This window comes from Mobula hypostoma, chromosome 2 (genome assembly GCF_963921235.1).
Source record: "Mobula hypostoma chromosome 2, sMobHyp1.1, whole genome shotgun sequence".
In the NCBI taxonomy this organism is placed as follows: Eukaryota; Metazoa; Chordata; class Chondrichthyes; order Myliobatiformes; family Myliobatidae; genus Mobula; species Mobula hypostoma.
In genome coordinates, this window is record NC_086098.1 from 156,911,047 (window position 1) to 156,932,358 (window position 21,312).

At 44.1% G+C, this 21,312-nt stretch overlaps 1 protein-coding gene across 1 annotated transcript in view; it reads right to left on the reverse strand.

The window, feature by feature from the left end:
* Positions 1–21,312, reverse strand: part of ppm1f (protein phosphatase, Mg2+/Mn2+ dependent, 1F) — a 74,532-nt gene that overhangs the window by 10,719 nt on the left and 42,501 nt on the right. Inside the window, exons 3-5 of the mRNA XM_063040915.1 lie at positions 15,115–15,314; positions 4,441–4,629; positions 963–1,106 (exon numbers count right to left, since the gene is read on the reverse strand). Coding sequence (XP_062896985.1) covers positions 963–1,106; positions 4,441–4,629; positions 15,115–15,314 — 533 coding nt within the window. The remainder of the gene's footprint in view (positions 1–962; positions 1,107–4,440; positions 4,630–15,114; positions 15,315–21,312) is intronic.

Below are 21,312 nucleotides of genomic sequence, written 5' to 3' on the forward strand. Positions count from 1 at the left end.
GCTTAACAGTGGTACTTTCACAGATCTATAGATCAGTGAAACTTCTATAGATATGTGGTGGAGAATATATTAACTGGTTACATCATGGCTTGGTATGGAAACACCAATGACCTTGAACAGGAAATCCTACAAAATAGTTGATACAGCCCAGTCCATCACAGCCCTCCCCACCACTGAGTACACAGAGTGCTATTGCAGGAAATAGCATCTGTCATCAAGGACCCCCGCCACTCAGGCTATGCGCTCTTCTTGCTGCAGCCATCAGGAAGGTGGTACAGGAGCCTCAGAATCCACAGCACCAGGTTCAGGAACAGTTATTATCCCTCAGCCATCAGGCTCTTAAACCAGAAGGGAAAACTTCACTTGCCTGCCCTAACACTGAAATGTTCCCACTAGCTATGGATTCACTTTCAAGGACTCTTCATATCATATTCTTGATATTTATTGCTTTTTTCCCTCCCTTTTGTTCTGTTGTCTTTTGCACATAGGTTGTTTGTCCATCCTGTAGGGTGCAATCTTTCATGGATTCTATTGTGTTTCTTGGATTTACAGTGTATGCCCACAAGAAAACAGATCTCATGGTTGTAAATGGTGACATTCATGTACTTTGAACTTTGACAGACACTGCAGAGGTTCAAGGTGGCAGCTCTCCACACGTTCTCACGGGAAATCATTACTGACCTTGCCAGCAATTAAGAACTTGGCAACATTGGCTTGGCACTTCGATAAAAAAATTAAAACACTTATCCGTAACCTTAACACAGAACCACAGGACTCTGCAAGTGAAAATCTCTGATGAATACTAAGCAGTATTTTGTAGAACTTGTGCATATAAACATTTAGCCTAAGCTTCCATGTTGCTGGTAATGAATGTGTGTTATCATCCATGGTCTCGTCTACATAATAGTTGAGCCAGAAATCATTCAGCTGCACATGGCCCCTTACCTTTATAAAATACCTACCTCTTTTTCAGGTTTGTGTGGGTCCATAAGGGTCACAACCTGGCCCTGCCGCACCATCATCACCTGTGAATCACCGAGCCAAGCCACATGTAGTGTATTGCCAGCAATTAACGCTGTCACTCCAGTGGTACCACTTCGCAGTTTCTGCAACAGATAATAATTTAAAGACATCCATGCCAGTCACATGCCTCAATTCTTGCTGAACCATTGTCAACAGAATCTGTTCTCTATTTTAGATCAAAGACTCTTCAGCATTGTGCTCTGAATGTTTAACTGCTTCTCATTTCGTACATGATATCTGATCTCCAGTCATTTTTGTTTTGATTCTGATTTCAGCATCTGGTTTTTCAGTTTTAGACTCATTTTTACTCAATCCAGAGCAAAATCTCTGGAAAAAGCTTAAAACACACTTATCCTCTGATTTTTCATGTTTTGAAGAAGGGTTCTTGACCCATATTGTCAGCTGTATCAGTGATACTGCACGACTGCTGAGCAGTACTGATATTTTGTGGTTCTGGTTTTCCAGTATTTGTCATTTTTTCTCCAGTTATCATCCAGCCCAGGAATTGAAAAATCAAATAAATGGGAGTATTTCCGGTATTCATTCTTATTATCTAATGGAGTACTGTTAATTGATTATCACAATACACAGTAAAAAGCAAATATTTTCAATACATTAACCACAGATCTAATTTCCTCAGAGCAAGCTTCTGATTATAGCAATGAAATTGCAAATCTGAACAAATCTCTAAATGACACTGAATATGCTCCATTTTATTAATGCTTGCTGTAATAGATCTGGCTCTAGGCTTTATACAGCAATGACAATAAGTGAAATCACCAACTTAAATCCATTTTGCAGACCATCTGAAAGTGCTTCACATTGACATAAGTAGTCCATACATAAAAGTTGCTGGTGAACGCAGCAGGCCAGGCAGCATCTCTAGGAAGAGGTGCAGTCAACGTTTCAGGTCGAGACCCTTCGTCAGGGCTAACTGAAGGAAGAGTGAATAAGGGATTTGAAAGTTGGAGGGGGAGGGGGAGATCCAAAATGATAGGAGAAGACAGGAGGGGGAGGGATGGAGCCAAGAGCTGGACAGGTGATTGGCAAAAGGGGATACGAGAGGATCATGGGACAGTAGGTCCGGGAAGAAAGACAAGTGGGGGGGGGGGACCCAGAGGATGGGCAAGGGGTATATTCAGAGGGACAGAGGGAGAAAAAGGAGAGTGAGAGAAAGAATGTGTGTATAAAAATAAGTAACAGATGGGGTACGAGGGGGAGGTGGGGCATTAGCAGAAGTTAGAGAGGTCGATGTTCATGCCATCAGGTTGGAGGCTACCCAGACGGAATATAAGGTGTTGTTCCTCCAACCTGAGTGTGGCTTCATCTTTACAGTAGAGGAGGCCGTGGATAGACATGTCAGAATGGGAATGGGATGTGGAATTAAAATGTGTGGCCACTGGGAGATCCTGCTTTCTCTGGTGGACAGAGTGTAGGAGTTCAGCAAAGCGGTCTCCCAGTCTGCGTCGGGTCTCGCCAATATATAGAAGGCCACATCGGGAGCACTGGACGCAGTATATCACCCCAGCCAACTCACAGGTGAACTGTTGCCTCACCTGGAGGGTCAGTTTGGGGCCCTGAATGGTGGTAAGGGAGGAAGTGTAAGGGCATGTGTAGCACTTGTTCCGCTTACACGGATAAGTGCCAGGAGGGAGATCAATGGGGAGGGATGGGGGGGGGACACGAATGGACAAGGGAGTCGCGTAGGGAGCGATCCCTGCGGAATGCGGGGGGGGGGGGAGGGAAAGATGTGCTTAGTGGTGGGATCCCGTTGGAGGTGGCGGAAGTTACGGAGAATAATATGTTGGACCCGGAGGCTGGTGGGGTGGGAGGTGAGGACCAGGGGAACCCTATTCCTAGTGGGGTGGCGGGAGGATGGAGTGAGAGCAGATGTACGTGAAACGGGGGAGATACTGACTCTGGACTATTCCTCTTCTCACCCTGTCTCTTGCAAAAACGCCATCCCCTTCTCGCAATTCCTTCGTCTCCGCCGCATCTGCTCTCAGGATGAGGCTTTTCATTCTAGGATGAGGGAGATGTCTTGCTTTTTTAAAGAAAGGGGCTTCCCTTCCTCCACTATCAACTTTGCTTTTAAACGCATCTCCCCCATTTCACGTACATCTGCTCTCACTCCATCCTCCTGCCACCCCACTAGGAATAGGGTTCCCCTGGTCCTCACCTACCACCCCAGCACCCTCCGGGTCCAACATATTATTCTCTGTAACTTCCGCCACTTCCAATGGGATCCCACCACACCACTAAGCACATCTTTCCCTCCCCCCCCTGCATTCCGCAGGGATCGCTCCCTACGCGACTCCTCCCTTGTCCATTCGTCCCCCCCATCCCTCCCCACTGATCTCCCTCCTGGCGCTTATCCTTGTAAGCAGAACAAGTGCTACACATGCCCTTACACTTCCTCCCTTACCACCATTCAGGGCCCCAAACTGTCCTTCCAGGTGAGGCAACACTTCACCTGTGAGTCGGCTGGGGTGATATACTGCGTCCGGTGCTCCCGATGTGGCCTTTTATATATTGGCGAGACCCGACGCAGACTGGGAGACCGCTTTGCTGAACACCTACGCTCTGTCCGCCAGAGAAAGCAGGATCTCCCAGTGGCCACACATTTTAATTCCACATCCCATTCCCATTCTGACATGTCTATCCACGGCCTCCTCTACTGTAAAGATGAAGCCACACTCAGGTTGGAGGAACAACGCCTTATATTCCGTCTGGGTAGCCTCCAACCTGATGGCATGAACATCGACTTCTCTAACTTCCGCTAATGCCCCACCTCCCCCTCGTACCCCATCTGTTACTTATTTTTATACACACATTCTTTCTCTCACTCTCCTTTTTCTCCCTCTGTCCCTCTGAATATACCCCTTGCCCATCCTCTGGGTCCCACCCCCCCCCGTCTTTCTTCCCGGACCTCCTGTCCCATGATCCTCTCGTATCCCTTTTGCCTATCACCTGTCCAGCTCTTGGCTCCATCCCTCCCCCTCCTGTCTTCTCCTATCATTTTGGATCTCCCCCCCCCTCCAACTTTCAAATCCTTTACTACACTCTTCCTTCAGTTAGTCCTGACGAAGGGTCTCGGCCTGAAACGTCGACTGCACCTCTTCCTAGAGATGCTGCCTGGCCTGCTGTGTTCACCAGCAACTTTTGTGTGTGTTACTTGAATCTCCAGCATCTGCAGAATTCCTGTTGTTTGCGACATAAGTAGTCAATTGTTTGTCAGGTCAGGTAAAAATGGGCCATCATTTCAATCGAAATTGAGGTGCTTATCATTTCCCATTTTTGTGCTGTTACTGTAATGAGCACAAATTGCATTAAGGAAAAAATTCTCTCTGAGAAATGTTGGTGATGAACCAGATGCTAACATGACCTCTGAACTATTCTCAGCCTTACTGCAGTTACCTTTCTCTCGGCTCTCTCAAGAAACATCTCATCAGTCTGCTTGAAGGCTCTCCTCAACGCTTCAGCTGGCTGTGCAGAAAACTCTTCCCGATGAGCAAGAATGACATGCAGGTGTGTTGCAGCATAGACAGCTGCATCTACTCCACCGTGTCCATCAAATACAGCAAAGTATGCCCTCTCTTTCTCATCCTAGAGTAGAAAACAAGAGCACATCTCTTTTCTGTATTTTGCAGCTTTCACTGTTGGTACAGAGCAGGACTGTCTGACAGCTCAATCATCATTCCTCTTTAACTTAGGGGAAAAAAAACAAGCCATGAAGACAAAGTTTTAAGAAGATGTGTATGATCTGTTTAATCAATTTGTTTTGTACAGGTTCAAAACACTGCAATGAGAACCATTCAATATATTTTCAATAACGATTGTCCCCATTTTTTTTTAAAAATAGCAAACTACATGGATTTAAATAGTCTGGCAGACTTATTCTAGAAGAGGTAATTCTCAATTACAATGAATCACTTTATTAATACTATATTCCTCAATTCCATTAACACTGTCAGTCATGAGTAGCTAGTACGAAGGCATAAGGAGCAGTGACCTCTACTGCCATTTACTACAGTATTACAAGCTAATTTCAAGCCATAACCAAATAATCTTTAAAAGATAATGTGAGGAATTTGTAAAAACAAAATTATGGAGATGCAACTCCTGTTTGAAGTAAATCAAGTCAGACTAATTTCAGATTTCTTATTTTCATTAGTGGCAGTTTAGCTCACTTGATAAAAACATTAACACAGCAGGAGAACTCCATAACTAAATCTAATTAAAAATAAGAACACAGAACTTAGAAAACCTACAGCACAATACAGGCCCTTTGGTCTGTTGTGCTGAACATGTCCCTACCTTAGAAATTACTAGGCTTACCCATAGCCCTCTATTTTTCTAAGCTCCATGTACCTATCCAAAAGTCTCTTAAAAGACCCTATCGTATCCGACCCCACCACCGTTGCCGGCAGCCCATTCCATGCACTCATCACTCTCTGCGTAAAAAACTCACCCCTGACATCTCCTCTGTACCTACTCCCCAGCACCTTAAACCTGTGTCCTCTTGTGGCAACCATTTCAGCCCTGGGAAAAAGCCTCTGACTATCCACATGATCAATGCCTCTCATCATCTTATACTCCTCTATCAGGTCACCTCTCATCCTCCGTTGCTCCAAGGAGAAAAGGCTAAGTTCACTCAACCTGTTTTCATAAGGCATGCTCCCCAATCCAGGCAACATCTTGTAAATCTCCTCTGCACCCTTTCTATGGTTTTTTCCACAAGGTACAGGTTCAAAACACTTCCTGTAGTGAGGCGACCAGAACTGAGCGCAGTACTCCAAGCGGGGTCTGACCAGGGTCCTATATAGTTGCAACATTACCTCTCAGCTCCTAATTTCAATTCCACGATTAATAAAAGGCCAATACACTGTATGCCTTCTTAACTACAGAGTAAACCTGCGCAGCTGTTTTCAGCGTCTTATGGTCTCAGACCCCAACATCCCTCTGATTCTCCATGCTGCCAAAACCATTAATACTATATTCTGCCATCATTTTTGACCTACCAAAATGAGCCACTTCACACTTACCAGGGTTGAACTCCATCTGCCATTTCTCAGCCTAGTTTTGCATCCTATCAATGTCCCGCTGTAACCTCTAACAGCCCCTCACACTATCCACAACACCTCCAACCTTTGGGTCATCAGCAAACTTACTAACCCATCCCTCCACTTCCTCATCCAGGTCATTTATAAAAATCACAAAGAGTAAGGGTCCCAGAACAGATCCCTGATGCACACCACTGGTCACTGACCTCCATGCAGAATATGACCCGTCTACAACCGCTCTTTTCCTTCTGTAGGCAAGCCAGTTCAGGATCCACAAAGCAATGTCTCCTTGGATCCCATGCCTCCTTACTTTCTCAATAAGTCCTGCCTGGGGTACCTTATCAAATGCCTTGCTGAAATCCATATACACTACATCTACTGCTCTTCCTTCATCAGACAGAACTAAAAAAAAAGGTGGAGTTTTGTAGAGCAGCAGCAAATTCACAGTAGTGACAGCAATCTAACATGACCACAGCACCAGTTATATTTTCCCCCACTCTTTCCCTTTCTGCAGGGACCACTCCCTTCCACCCACCCCTAGCATCTCCTCCTGTAACTGTAGATGGTGTAGCACTTCTCTTTCACCTCCTCCTTCATCAGTTTAGGAACCTAAATAGTCCTTCCAAGTTGAGCAGAGATTCACCTGTACTTCCTCAAACCTGATCTTCATTCAGTGATTACAAATATGGCCTTCTCTGCAGTGAAGAAATCAAGCGCAGACTAGGCAACCATTACTGCTCTCTTGTGGTTCCAATAACATGTCATTTTAACTCTTTCCCCTCCCACAATGACCTGTCCTCAGTCCCCTCTGTTGCTACTGCAAGGCAAGAATCGGCCCCACATTCTTCTAAATGAACCTAGTGCAGCCAACATTTCAACATGAGAGACAACGCCCATCAACGCATTTCTTTAAGTAACGTAACAGTACTATACACAACACATCAGGTAAGGTCCCACCATTGCCCGTTAAGTAACACAATTTGCCTAGCAATAAACAATCACTTTCCTAATTATTTGTAGTCCCTTCAGCCTAGTCTTCATGTACCAGGATATCCATTGTGTGAGAGAATCTCCATTCTCTCTTCTGGCATCATTTGCTGAGGCACTTATACAGTTATGTACAATTTTATTTTGGGACAGGCAGATTTACAACTTGAAAGTTGCATTTTACTTTACCTTTAGGTAACCACATGCACTGTTTTTAAATCAGGTTTATTTGACCCGGATCTAGGCCGTACCCTCCAAATACCCAGACCTGCCTCTTGTTTTTTTTTTGCACTACCTTACTTTCCCTTTTCTATTTTCTATTTCTGATTTATAATTTAAATTTTTAATATTTACTATCAATTTGTACTCCAGGGAGCGGGAAGTGCAGAATCAAATATCGTTGTGATGATTGCACGCTCTAGTATCAATTGTTTGGTGACAATAAAGTATAAAGTACACAGATGCAAAAGCCTTGCTCCTTAGGTAACTACATGTCTGGTGCATTTTTTTAAGCTTGTCAGATCCATGTCTATCAGTGACAGACCTGCTCAAAATAACTGAGTCTAGGGTTAACAATCAACATGGATCTGAACACGGGTACAGAGAAAAAGACCTGGCATTAAATAGTCCTTGGGCCTCTATCCTGGGGTGGACTGATAGTCAGCTAAAAATGGGGGTAAACTACCATGGCAAATGGCCACAGGACAGTGCAGACAGCATGGATGATGAGTATGGACTGAAAGGACCCATCCTGTGGGTCAAATGTTTTACACTATGGCTCTACTCTACAGATCCAGTGATAATCTATTTCAAATACTAGATTGAGATGAAGGGTCAATACTAGATTGAGTCAGAATTGCACAGCATAGAAATGGGCCCTTTGGCCAAACTTGTCCACGGCGATTGTGATGCCCATTATCTGGTAATTTCATTTGCCCACATTAGGTCCACATCCTGTGACTTCCTTCCTACTAATTATCTGTGCAAATGTCCTTTGTAGAGTCATATAGTGCTAAAATAGGCCCTTCAGCCCCACTTGGCCATGTTGGGCGGGGGAAAGGCTGGAGGTGGGATTTAGACACTGTAATCATATATGCCCCTATTACTTGCTATTATGCAACATTAGTCTCCCAACTACAGCAGAACTGTACAAATAAATTCATTTAGTGTTTAGATACATCTGTAGCTAGGTGTAAACACCTGAAAACCATGCAACAGCATCATCCAAGTCTAATTAGACCAGCAGAGATTTCACTGACACACATGTAATGTAACACCCTAGGAAAGATTTCACTAAGTAATGATCTTTCTGGAGAAGCTGTGTTTGGGTTATGGTTAGAGATAATGGGTGCTTTGGAATGTGAGCCATCCAATGAAGGGAGTGTGCTTTGGTGTTGTGTGCCTGACACTGGGGTGAGTTGGGTTTTCTGTTCGGCAGGAGATGAAGGGAGAAGATACTGGAGAGAAGAGGCTGTAGGACTCGACCGGAGCAGGGCTATTATTCGACGAAGCCCTGGGAGATTGAAGGTGGATCAGCAAAGGGAAAACCATAAGCTCCAAATCCTGGACATTAGACTGCTTAATTAAAATGAGCCCCTTTCTTATTTTTTGCTTTTTCTTTACTAACCTTTTAGTCAAATTAAGAATTATAAAGCTAAATTGTTTAATTGTATGCAGTGTACTGTCTGTTATTTCATGGTACCTATCTGTAACAGGGTAACAAATCCTGCAGTATCCACTCAAACGGGGGTTTCAGGGTAGGCTCGCACCGCAAGCTCACAGGGATTATCTTCAGCCAACAGAACCAGAGTGTTTCAATTGTGGGGGCTTGTCTGGGATTGATTTTGATGGATGCCGTGTGATTACCCTGAGTTGTGATCCAGTGGGTTGTGATTAGGTCTGTGCTAAACTATTGTCTGGCAAAGTGACTACAGTACATGGGTGAGCGGTAGTGCGAATCCTTGGGGAATGTATGCGTGTTGAGTGGGGTAGGCATTTGTATCCCTGATGAATTGTTAATCGAATTTTAGGTACTATTAAAGCCGTAGGAAAAGTTATGATTGGGGGGGCAGAGGTTTGATAAATTAGTGGGCAAGGGCTTTGTTTTAGTTCAGACGAGCGCTGACATAATGGCAGTGGAACTGCCTGGTACTATTGAGCCTCCAGGAGAGGAGAGGGGGCCGTGGGCTATCCATACTTTCCAGGAGGAGAAGATTGTAGGAGAGCAGGCCAAATCGCATGTCGAGTCCCCTGTAGCTGGGGGCAGAGACTTCAAAGGCAGGGTGCTCTCGTTTCTGCAGAGCGAGGAAAAGGAGTGGTCTGATTTGGAATGTCTAATGTCCAGCGAAAAGTGAGAATTTCGAGTTGATAGCGGCCTTTATCTCCCTGGCAAATAAATGGAAAAATGTCCAGGTTCAAAGTCCCAGCTACCATAGGCTCTGCCCGTTCTCAGGAACAAAGCCCACCCCTAAAGGGTAAGAGGAGTATGAGACTTGGGCGGAGCAGACCTCTCAGCTGTTAGATGAGTAGCACTGCTCTAATGACATAAAACGACAGCGAATGGTTGAAAGTTTGAGAGGGTGGGCTGCTGACGCAGTGAGAGCTGTAAAGGCACAGAACTCCTTTGCCACTTCTGCGGCCTACATGCAAGCACTAGAGAAGGTGTTTAGTGCGACAGGAAGCCCAATGGAACTCATGATGGGGTTTCAAAACATGTGGTACATATGGACTGCAGAAGCCCTCGGTTGTACAGACGAACAGGATGGCAGTGATTGTCAGGAACCCTACAAAGAGGGAGGTCACCTTCAAGTGGGGGGTGGGGGGGTGCCCTGGCGAATCTCTTCTCAGTGACAGTAATGTCCAGTGTTCCTGTGAGACAGGCTGGGGAGAAACTATCTGCAAGAGGGGGAAAGCTGACTGCTGTGTCATTCAACTTTGGGGACTCCCCGGTACCTGAGGGTTGGAAGAGGAGGTTGATAGAAAAGATTTTGAAAGTAGGTGTCTTTTCTACTGATGAGTTTGATATGGGTTGTTCCAAGAGCACTTGCCATACTATCTGAGTGACTGAAGACACCCCATTCAGAGAAAGGTCGCAGTGACTGGCCCTGCAGAAGTGGAAGACAGTCGGCGGCATGTGTGTAAGTTGAAGGAAGCTAGAATCATCACCACTGAGTCCAGAAGCCGCTATGTGTCTCCAATAGTAGTGGACAGAAAGAAGAATGGCAAGGTACAGATGTGTGTGGACTATAGGACTCTGAACAGGCACACCATCCCTGACCAGTATACAGTCCCAAGGATCGAAGACGCACTGGCCTGTCTGAATGGTGCGAAGTGGTTCAGTGTGCCGGGCTTGAGGAGTGGATATTAGCAGATCCTCATCAGTGAGGCTAACAAAGCGAAGACAGCATTTATATGTCCACTGGGATTCTTCCAGTTCAAAAGGAAGCCCCAGAGCATATCGGGAACCCCTGCGACCTTCCAATGTGTCATGGAGAAAATGTTGGGGGATATGAACTTGCTTGAGGTATTAGTATATCTGGATGACCTTACTGTTTTGGCCCACCTTGGAGGAACATGAAGTGAGGCTATGAAGGTGCTCGGCCGCCTGAAAGCTGAAGGGTTAAAACTTCCCCTGGACAAGTACCAGTTCTGCAAGACATCTGTCAGCAATGTTGGGCACATCGTCTCACTGGATTGAGTAGCTATGGATCCACCTAAGATAGAGGTGGTGACCACATGGCCAAGGCCCCAGACAGTGAGCGCTTTTCGCTCGTTCCTTGGATTTTGTGGATACTAACAGAGGTTTGTGCTACGTGCAAAAGTGAGTCACCCTTTAGAGCAGCTTCTGTGAGGTAACCCTCCCTTGGGAAGGAAAGGGAGGGACAAAAGGAGAGGAGGATAAAGAGTATCTTAGCCCTTCGGAGCCTTTTGGAGCGAGGTGGGATGCGAAATGTGAAGAGGCCTTTCAGTTGCTGAAAGAACTGCTGACACAGGTGCCTGTGCTGGCTTTTGCAGACCCCCAATTGCCATATGTACTGCATATGGATGCCAGCAGAGAAGGGCTTAAGGAGTATCCTGTATTTGGATCAGGGCACCGGGCTGAGACCTGTTGTTTTTGTCAGTCAGAGTCTGTCACCCTCTGAGAAAAATATCCCATGCACAAGTTGGAGATCCTGGCATTGAAATGGGCTGTGGTGGATAAGTTGAGTTGACTTGAACATCTGGAAAACTTTCTGCAACGCTTGTTCGCTGCTGTCGTTACTGCGTGGTCGGGAATCTTTCGGAGGGAAGGCCTCAAGATCCCTGGCTTTGGCTGCTGTTGGCGACCGAGATGGAGGTCGAATCGCTCGGATAGAGATGGCGCTCAGTACTCGGTGTCGGAGAGCTGATCAGAGCTCGAAGTTTTCGGATGACTCAGAGTCAGACCGTGGTCGGGTATGGCAGGGAGAGTTTTTCTTTCTTCTCCCGTCTGCGTGAGATGTGGGACATTTGAGAGACTTTGAACTTTTACTGTGCTCATGGACTTCTTCATCGAGTTATGGTATTGTTGCACTGTTGTAACTAATGGGTTTTGTTAGTTTTTTCCAGTCTTGGTCTGTCCTGTGTTTTGTGATATCACACCGGAGGAAATATTGTATCATTTCTTAATGCATGCATTACTAAATGACAATAAAAGCGGACTGCGTGTCTTCATAATCTAATCTAATCTACCTCTATGGTGCCAAGTTTGAGGTGAGGATTGATAACAATCCCCTAACTTATATCCTGACCTCAGCGAAATTGGAGGTCAGAGGCCATCTGTGGTTGGCAGCGTTGTCTGCCTATGATTTCAGCCTGAAGTACCAGCCGGGAAGTAGGAACGTTGATGCTGATGTGCACCTGAAGGACTGGGACTGGGACAGGGACTAGGAGTTGGAGAGTGTTCCAGCCCCAGGAGTGAAAGCCATGTGCCAGTTTTCCATCATGGTGAAGGCAAGAGCAGGGTTGAGCAGTAGATCAATTGGAAGCTTCTGATGACACCATTCCACAAGCTTACTGTAACCTGACTGCTCCGAAGGCAAACCAGTTGCCAGAATTGAGTCCTGGGGAAGTGGCAGCTGCTCAGCGAGATGACCCGGGCATCAGTACCATCTGGTCAGCGATCGAAAACGGAGACATGGCCCAAGCGGAGAAGACAAAACACGCTGCAGTGCCTCCATTACTGAGAGAATGGCCCAGATTAGAGTTAAGGAACCAGATCCTATATCAGGTCACGTCGCCTCTGGACCGGCCTCGGCTTTCCCAGCTGGTTCTGCCTGAGAAGTATTGGAGGATTGTGCTGAAATCACTTCATGATGGTTCTGGACATTTGGGGGTTGAAAAGACGTATGGATTGCTGAGATCGGTTCTACTGGCCCTGAATGAAGCCAGAGGTCAAAGAGTACTGCAAGTTGTGCATTCAATGCATACAGAGGAAGATGCTGCCTACACAGGCTGCTCCGCTGTCCCACTTGCAGAGTGCGGGCCCCTTGACCTGGTGTGTATGGATTTCCTGTCAATAGAGCCAGATGCCAGCAACATGGCGAATGTCTTAGTCATCAGTGACCACTACATCCGATATGCGCAAACTGTCCCTACCAAGGATCAGAGGGTGCCCACTGTGGCCAAAGTGTTATGGGAGAAGTATTTCATTTATTACGGCCTCCCCAGATGGGTACATAGTGATCAGGGAGAGGATTTCGAGTGTACAGTAGGCTCATACATGAGTTACTGAGCATGCTTCGAGGACTATGCCTTATCACCCGCAGGGCGATTCCCAGCCCAAGAGATTTAATCGGACTTTGCTAAACATGCTCGGAACTTTGGAAATCAGCAAGACCAAGTGGAGTCAACATATTGGACATCTGGTCCATTGCTTCAACTGTACACGAAATGAAGCAACCGGGTACTCACCATATTATCTGATGTTTGGGTGTGAGGTGAAGTTGCCCTTCAACCTTTGTTTTGGGACTGGTGAGGAAGACCCACCACCGAAGACTTATCTGAAGTATGCGTCTGACATGAGAAGGGGGCTGAAAAATGCTTATGAATTAGCTGAGGTCGCAGCTGCCAAGCAGAAATAAGGAAATAAGAGGAGGTATGATCAAAAGGTTACGTTCTCCCAACTCATGCCGGGAGACCGAGTCTTCAAGGAATTTGGGGCTACCTGGGAACATAAGTTGGCTGACTGATGGGCAGCTACGCCCTATATAGTGGAGAGTCAGATGCCAAACATATCAGTTTTCCAGGTGAGACGAGAGGGTGGGTATGGGCCAGTCAAGATTCTCCACTGGGACCACCTTCTGCCTCTGGGCCAAGAGGTGCAGGTTGACACAGAGCCCAGCCTGGAGCCTACACCTAGTAAGAGGACTCTGCGGCAATGAGGAGTAATTGATGGACCAACAGCAGGAGAGATTAGACCGGCCCCGCCTCTGAATGGGATATAGATTTGGAGGATGAGGAAATAGGGGTGTGGTATATGCTGCCTTTTGCTAACTCCCTACTGAATGAGGAAGATTCCCAACCCTCTCACACCGAGTCAAGTGAAATCGGGGGGGGGGGGGGGGGAGAGGAACTATCTGTGGACACTGGGTTTCAGCAGGACCATTAAACGGATGAAGTGAGGCTCAGCCAAGTGGCAGAGGGTCTGAGCTGCAGGAGGGCACGAGACCAGGGGGAGGCCTCACCATGTAGACCAGAAGTATCCCAAGGAGTGTCTGAACCTAAAGTAGATGATGGGGTAAGGAGGTCTCAAAGAATCAAGAGACCACTAGATAGGCTGACCTATGTAGCACCGGGGAAACAGAGTGCAGCACTTATCACCTTGGTGAGCTATGTCACTGCCATTTACATCTCAGTTGGACTTTCTGCTTTGTATGAAGGGGTGGCAATTATCTCAATGTCATGAGGACATGATTAATTTTGGTGTGGGGGTGGTGGGGAAGAGTGCAACACCCTGGGAAAAGTCTCACTGCTAATGTAATGGTCTTTCTGTAGAAGCAGTGTTTGGGTTATGGTTAGAGATAACAGGTGTTTTGGGATATGAGCCGTCCAGTGAAGAGAGTGCATTTTTATGTTGTGTGCCTGACAAAGGTGAGCTAGGTGTTTTGTTTGGCGGGAGATGAAGGGAGAAGACTCTGGAGAGGAAAGGTCAGAGAACTCAACCCAGGGCGGGGCCATTATTCGACAAAGCCCGGGGAGATTGAAATTGAAATTGTGAAGGGGAAACCATAAGCTCCAACATGTGCACATTAGACTGTTTGATTAAAATAGGTCCTTTTCTTGTTTTTGCTTTTTCTTTACTAACCCTTTAGTCAAATTAAGAATTATAAAGCTAAATTGTTTAACTGTATCTGTTATTTCATGGTATTTATTTGTAACAGGGTAACAAATCTCACAGCATCCACGCAAACTGGGGGTTTTGGGTTGGGCTTGCACCTCAATCTCATGTTTGGCGGGGCCGGAGATTGTCTTCCCTAGACTTACGCAGCCGACGGAGTGTTTCAGTAATAAAAGCAGTAACTGGGTTTTAAGAAACAATACACATCATTTTCTTTTTTTCTGATATTGAGCAGTCAAATGAAAGGGCAAGCAGGCAAGCTATCCAAAATGTCCAAATACCCAACTCTTGGCCACTTCCAATGCTGCATCTCTTAAATGGCGAAAGAAGAAGAGAACACAGACATTTTGATCCCCCTGATCCCTTCTCCTTATATGCCTATGATCTTACACCCCTCTTCAGTCCATCAATTACCTCAGGCTCCTATCTCACCACATCCCATTCCTCCCTTTATACAGGCCATAACTACTAATAACTACAGATTAAACACACTTATTGGCTGTAAAGCAGGTTAGTACATATCAGGGTTATGAAAATCACTCTATTCAAGTGAATAGTTTGTTCGCGCACCTCTTAAAATTTTTCGTGGGCAAGATACTTATAGCCTATCAGTTTAGGTTGTATTCATTCAATTTTGGGGCCAAAGCATAACGATGTTTCTTTTTACAAAAAGAAACAACTTACCTCAATACCAAACAGAGCATTAAACTCAGGCAATGCTACATGTCTGTCCTCCATCTTTCGCCGTGTGTTCCGAATCGCATGACTGGAAACTTTTAAGTACCGCTTTGGTACTTGTAGCAATTGTGGTTCTTTTATCCAATCACAGCATACCTCCAGCAATTTGTTAAATACTGTTCGAGCCACCAGTTCTCCATCCAGCACTAAAGAAGCAAGAGAAAACAATAAAGTTAGATGGATCTAATCAATAAGCATATCAACTAAAGTGCAATGAAATTCAACAATGTTAAATTAGCTACAAGGATTAGAGGATGTTCCACGTAGTAAGGGATCTGAAAATACAAAATGACTTTAAATCTTCCCTTCAACGGGAGTTCAGTGAAACTCTCTCTCACTGCTCCCCGCCCCCACCTCCGACTTATCACCCCAGTCCTAATGAAAGGTCTCAGCCCGAAACACCAACTGTTTTCTCTTTTCCATGGATGCTGCCTGGCCTGCTGAGTTCTTCCAGCAACCTGTGTGTGTTGCTCGGATAATGGCTGTTCTAGTTTCCCAGTAAAACTACAGAAAATTACTCTAGACACTTTGGGTGTTTATTACTTTATGCTATTGTGCGGACTAGTTAAGAGAAGAATCCTCCGCGAATTGGTTGTTTGGATTCAGAACTGGCTTGTGCATAGAAGACAGAAGGCAATGGTCAAAGGGATGTATTCAAGCTGGAGGTCTGTAATTAGTGGTGTTCTGCAGGGATCTGTGCTGGTACCTCTGCTGTTTGTGATATATGTATAAATGACCTGGATGAAAATGTAGGTTGGTGGGGGGGGGGGGGGGGTGCGGTGGTTAGTAAGTTTGCTGATGATACCAAGATTGGTGGAGCTGTCGACAGTGGAGAAGACTGGCAAAGAAGACAGCGTGATATAGATCAGTTGCAGATATGGGCAAAGAAATGGCAGATGGAGTTTAACCATGTGAGGTGTTGCACCTTGGTCAGGCAAATGCAAGGAGGCAATACACTGTTAAGGGCACTGTTAATAGTGTTGCTGAGTAGATCGGATTTGAGGTCTAAGTTCATTGCTCCTTGAAAGTGGCTACACAAGTCAAAAGGGTGGTTAAGGCGGCTTATGGAATACCTGCTTTTATTAGTCGAATCATTGAGTTCAAAAGTCAAAAGGTTATGTTGCAAGTTTATATAACTCTGGTTAGGCTACATCTATAAAGTATTGCATATAGTTTTGATCGCACTATTATAGGAAAAATGTTCAGGCTTTGGAGAGGGGTGCTGAAGAGGTTTTCCAGGATGCTGCCCGGTTTAGAGGGCATGTGCTATCACGAGAGGCTGAACAATCTTTGGTTGTTTTCTCTGGAGCGGAAGAAGTTGAAGGGCTATCTGATAGAGGTTTATATCAGAGGTATAGCTAGAGTAGACAGGGAGCATCTTTTCCCCCAGGGTAGAACTGTCTAATGCCAGAGTGTATGCATTGTAGGTTCAAAAGGGATGTGAGGGGTAAGTTTTTTTTTTAATTCAGAGAGTGGTGTATGCCTGGAATGCACTGCCTGGCATGCTGGTAGAGGCAAATATGATAGAGGCTTTTAAGAGATGCACATGAATATGAGGAAGATGGAGGGATATGGATGTTGTGTAATAGGAGGGATTAGCTTTTGGGGTTTTTTGATTTACTTTTTTGTTAGTTCGGCATGACATTTTGGGCCGAAGAGCCTGATCCTGTGCTGTACTGTTCTATGTTCTATGTCTTGAGGTCAGAGAAATGAGACTATTTACTCAATCGTCAAGTTGAGGATGGTGAATTGTGCATCAGGTCCTTTAGTGGTATACATCCAACTGAAAAGCTGTATTATACATAATCAGGCAACTAACTTCAATTGTGCCATAGTTCTTCCCAAAACTGAACACTACAGAGACCAAACGAGCATTCCATCCTTATAATAAAGCACAGACCATGATATCACTGTGGTATAGAAAGAACAGTTGAGCAACTTACAGGATAAAAACAGTAAAGTCTATATGAAGTTTAGCAAAACATTTGATAAGGGAGGATACTGTAGTTTTATCAGAAAAAGTTAAGGCCATTGAATCCAAGAGAAAGTGACAATTTTAGATCGAAAAGAAAACAGGAGCTTTAGTGACTGGAAGATTACATGCAATGGGATACAAAAGGGTTGAGTATTAAATCTCTTGCTATTCATGACATCTCTCAGTAATTTAGATGTGATTTATAGATTCCATGATTAGGATTAGATTCTCTTCACCAACCATTCTGCCAATTCAGATATCCCCATTTTGAAGATATTATCAAAATTGACACATTATTAGAAAAAAGGAAGAAAATTTTAGACTACACAAATACATCATTTGATGAAAACTGGCAAACAGAATTTAATCTTGAAAAATATGAGAAAGCATTTGAGAGAGTAAACAGAGGAATGCATAATAAGTGTAGGATATTAAATTAGGTACATAAAGTGCAAGCTCATAATTGGTCTTGAGACCTTCAGGTTATGAATACAAACAGGATGCTTGCCTTTATTTGCCAAAGCACTGAGTATGAATAGATCATACAGAAGCCATATTAAATACCACTTTGCCCATACCTACACACTCCTACAACAAAACAGACTGAGGGAGATGTGACTGACATGTTTTCAATTATGAAAGGCAGAGCCACTGTGAGCGGTACAATTTATTTCCTGGCTGTAGGATTAATAACCAGGTGACATAGATTAATCATGACTGGTTGAAGCATCAGCAAAATGAGAGAGCATTTATGCTCTTAAGAGCTATGGATGTCTGAAACACTGCCCACAATGACAAGGCAAACCATTATCAGGGATAAACGCTTTAGGGACTGTAACTGATAGGGCTAAGAACTGGAAAATAAAGTTTGCCAAAATAGTCCTTGGCTCACATAGATGATGGGAATCAATAAGTATACATTTAAAAATCTGCTCTTCCAAATGGGCAATTAAACAGAGGTTTTCCAGTTTTAGTTTTTGTTGTTTGTTACTGGTTACTGGTTTGTTACCAATAACAAACAACAAAAACTGATAAAATTGTTTGTTTTCCAACTAAAAATGCATTCAGCTATCATCTTCATTCTTCGTTACTGATAAATCCAACTCGATTTAGGCAGCATATGACAATATGATTTCACATTTATGTTTTGACAGCCTGATTTGACCATGAGACAACATTTCACTGTCCAGCACAGCTACATAAACAATACCATAAATAGGACTTTAAACTTACAACTTTCTGACCTGGAAGTGAGTGTCCGTACACTTCTAGAAGTTGCAGCTTTCACAGAAAGATGCACGTGAATGCTACATAATAACTTACACCATAGGCTGGAAATTTGTTTATATAACTCCAAACAAAATCAGCATTGGGCTATGGAAAAGCAATTTTGCACACATTTCTGGATGGTTCAGAGCCCACTGAGAAATTCATCTTGCTTTTCAGTTGCATTTTATTTCCAGCAAAACATTTTCCAAAAATAGTTAACAAAGTTCAAAGTATGTTTATTAACAAAGTATGTGTACTTTATACAACCTTGAGATTTGTCCTCTTACAGGCAGCTACAAAACAAGGAAAGCCAATAGAATCCATTAAAAAAAGACCAAACACCCAATGCGCAGACAGTAAAAAACAAACTGTGTAAGCAATAAAGGTAAGTAGATAGCATTCAGAACTGAAGTTCACAAAAGTGAGTCCACATACACAAAGCCAGCAGCCAATTCAGGAGCTGATTAATTGCAGGCCACAGCCTCAATTCAGCAGAGAGATGAGTAAGCCTCACAGAGCAGCAAGGTGAACTGGGCTGCACCTCGCCTCCAGCCAGCCCTCCGACACATTGACCTTTTCAAACTGGAACTGTACTTAAATTGTCCAAATCTCAGGACCTACTTTGCTCTCAGACCCGGGCACTGCCACTTTGATAAGCTCTTGGGCCTGGGCCCTGCAGCCTCAATTTGGCCCATTCTCAACCTTTCCAATTGGGCCTGGTGCTTAAATTGATTAAACCCAGGTCTTTCATCGCTCTCGGGCCTGGGCTCTGTTCGATTCTGCCTCACCTTGGTTTTACAGCATCGAATCGCCTCTAAGTCCTGTCCAGCAATGGCCAAACATTGGCTCATTCCCCAATCTCATGCCCAAGCCAATCTGTCTTGATTTGGTCTGCACACGCCACAACTATCCTGCATCTTAGAGATTTCAGGTCACACTGCAAAAACACCAGGTTGTACAGGAGGTTCAAAAGCTCAACTTCAAAAGGGAAGTTACAGGCTACTGATTGCAGTGATCATTTACCAGAAAAAGTGTGATTAATAAAGTAGTTAGTAGTGTAACTTGCAAAATCCATCAGTAGTGGGATTCCCAAGTCTCAGTGGTCTGAAAAATTTATTTACATATTAACCATATTTCACAAATTCTGTTGCCTGTGTCTGAAACATCTTCCTCAAATGAAATCAATGACTTCCTCTGGCGTCACATAAAAACTATCACGCCTATTGAGATCAGACCTTTCCAGCCTCTGGATCATTCCAGGCTGCCGCTGATTTCTATTACATCACGTAATCCGTTGCTCACCGCAACATCAGGGAAATCACTCAAACTCCAAGCTCAAAGGAGCAAACACGGCTTCTATATCTTCTTTAAGGGTCTTTTAACAGACTCCTGGACAGGTATATGGAACTCAGAAAAACAGAGGGCTATAGGTAACTCTAGGTAATTCCTCAGGTAAGGACATGTTCGGCACAGCTTTGGGGGCTGAAGGGCTTGTATTGTGCTGTAGGTTTTCTATGTTTCTAATCTAGAGTCAGCACAACTTGCACAGGCTTCCCCACAGTAAAAGCAATCACAAGGCAGCTGCTCTTTTATCCTGTCTTAATCCTTCTATCCTCTTGGGAGCCTTCTCACACCACTCTAGCATTTCATTCATTAAATACTACACTCCTCTGATCAGGAAATGTAGATTGCATCATATCCCTTCAACATCTGGTTGCAAAGACTCCATAGATTACATCCAATACCAAGGGCTCTAAATCTTTTGACATCTTGGATGAAATGCTGTCAGATACTTTCTGAAAGTCCATATAACATTCACACATCCATTATCTGACCTGTCCAGCAAATAAAAAAAACAATCAAGGTTAGTCAAACATTATGTACTGTTTACAAATGCAAATCAATTCTCTTTGACCAGTTCAGGCATTCCAGTATTACACTGTCCTTGATGACTGGAGATTTATTTTAACCCCAAAGCTCCTTTATTCTCTGCATAATACAGACATTAAGGCAGGCCAGTACACAGTTTCTTTAATTAATAAGCAGGAATTCAAATAGCACTATCGAATAACCCAATTTAACAAGCAATTGCACTTCTTAGCAACAAAGCAAAGCCTATATAATAATATGTTCGTGCTTTTTTTAATGCTGTCTATTCTCTTGATCAGTCTGCATTATATGCAGAACTGCAAGAAAATTTAAATCCAGAACTCCCAAAAATTAAGCAAGTCTTGAGTTCGCTTTAAAAAAATGCAATTATTTAAATGCAAATAGCAGTGTACAACATTGAACCTACTTGATGATCACAATAACTAGAGAATGTGATTATATTTTGACAGATTTGAGGTAAACCGTGGAGCAACGTTCTCTTTTTACAGCTGCACAGACCAACCATTGCTCTGAGCAGGAAATTTTTATATGGCCTGAAAACTGCGTGGCACTTTAAGAAGACATTTTATAAAATAAAATTTCAGCTGCATGGTAGTATTTTAGTTATTGCGCAGCTGCACACTTGTGGAGCTTAGATGGAACAGAGCTGTACCATTTTAGTTCATTCAATCAACATCTTTCAATTTAGTAGTTTTTGAAAACAATCTTCATTTTTACATCATAATCCTTTGTAGAGACATGTGCATTTTCACCAATATGCATATTGCACGCAGGAGGTAGAATGATCCATTAAGAACATAAGAAAACAGGAGCAGGAATAAACCAGTCGGCACCTCCTGCATGCCTTGCTATTCAATATTATAGTTGACAAGTCCCAGGCTTCATCTTATTTGATATGACAATTCAATTCCTTAAAACTTTCAAATACTTACCCACTTCCTCGTTAAAATACTCACAATGTCCTAACCTCCATAACCCTCTAGGGTAGAGAATTCCAGACAGTCATCTTA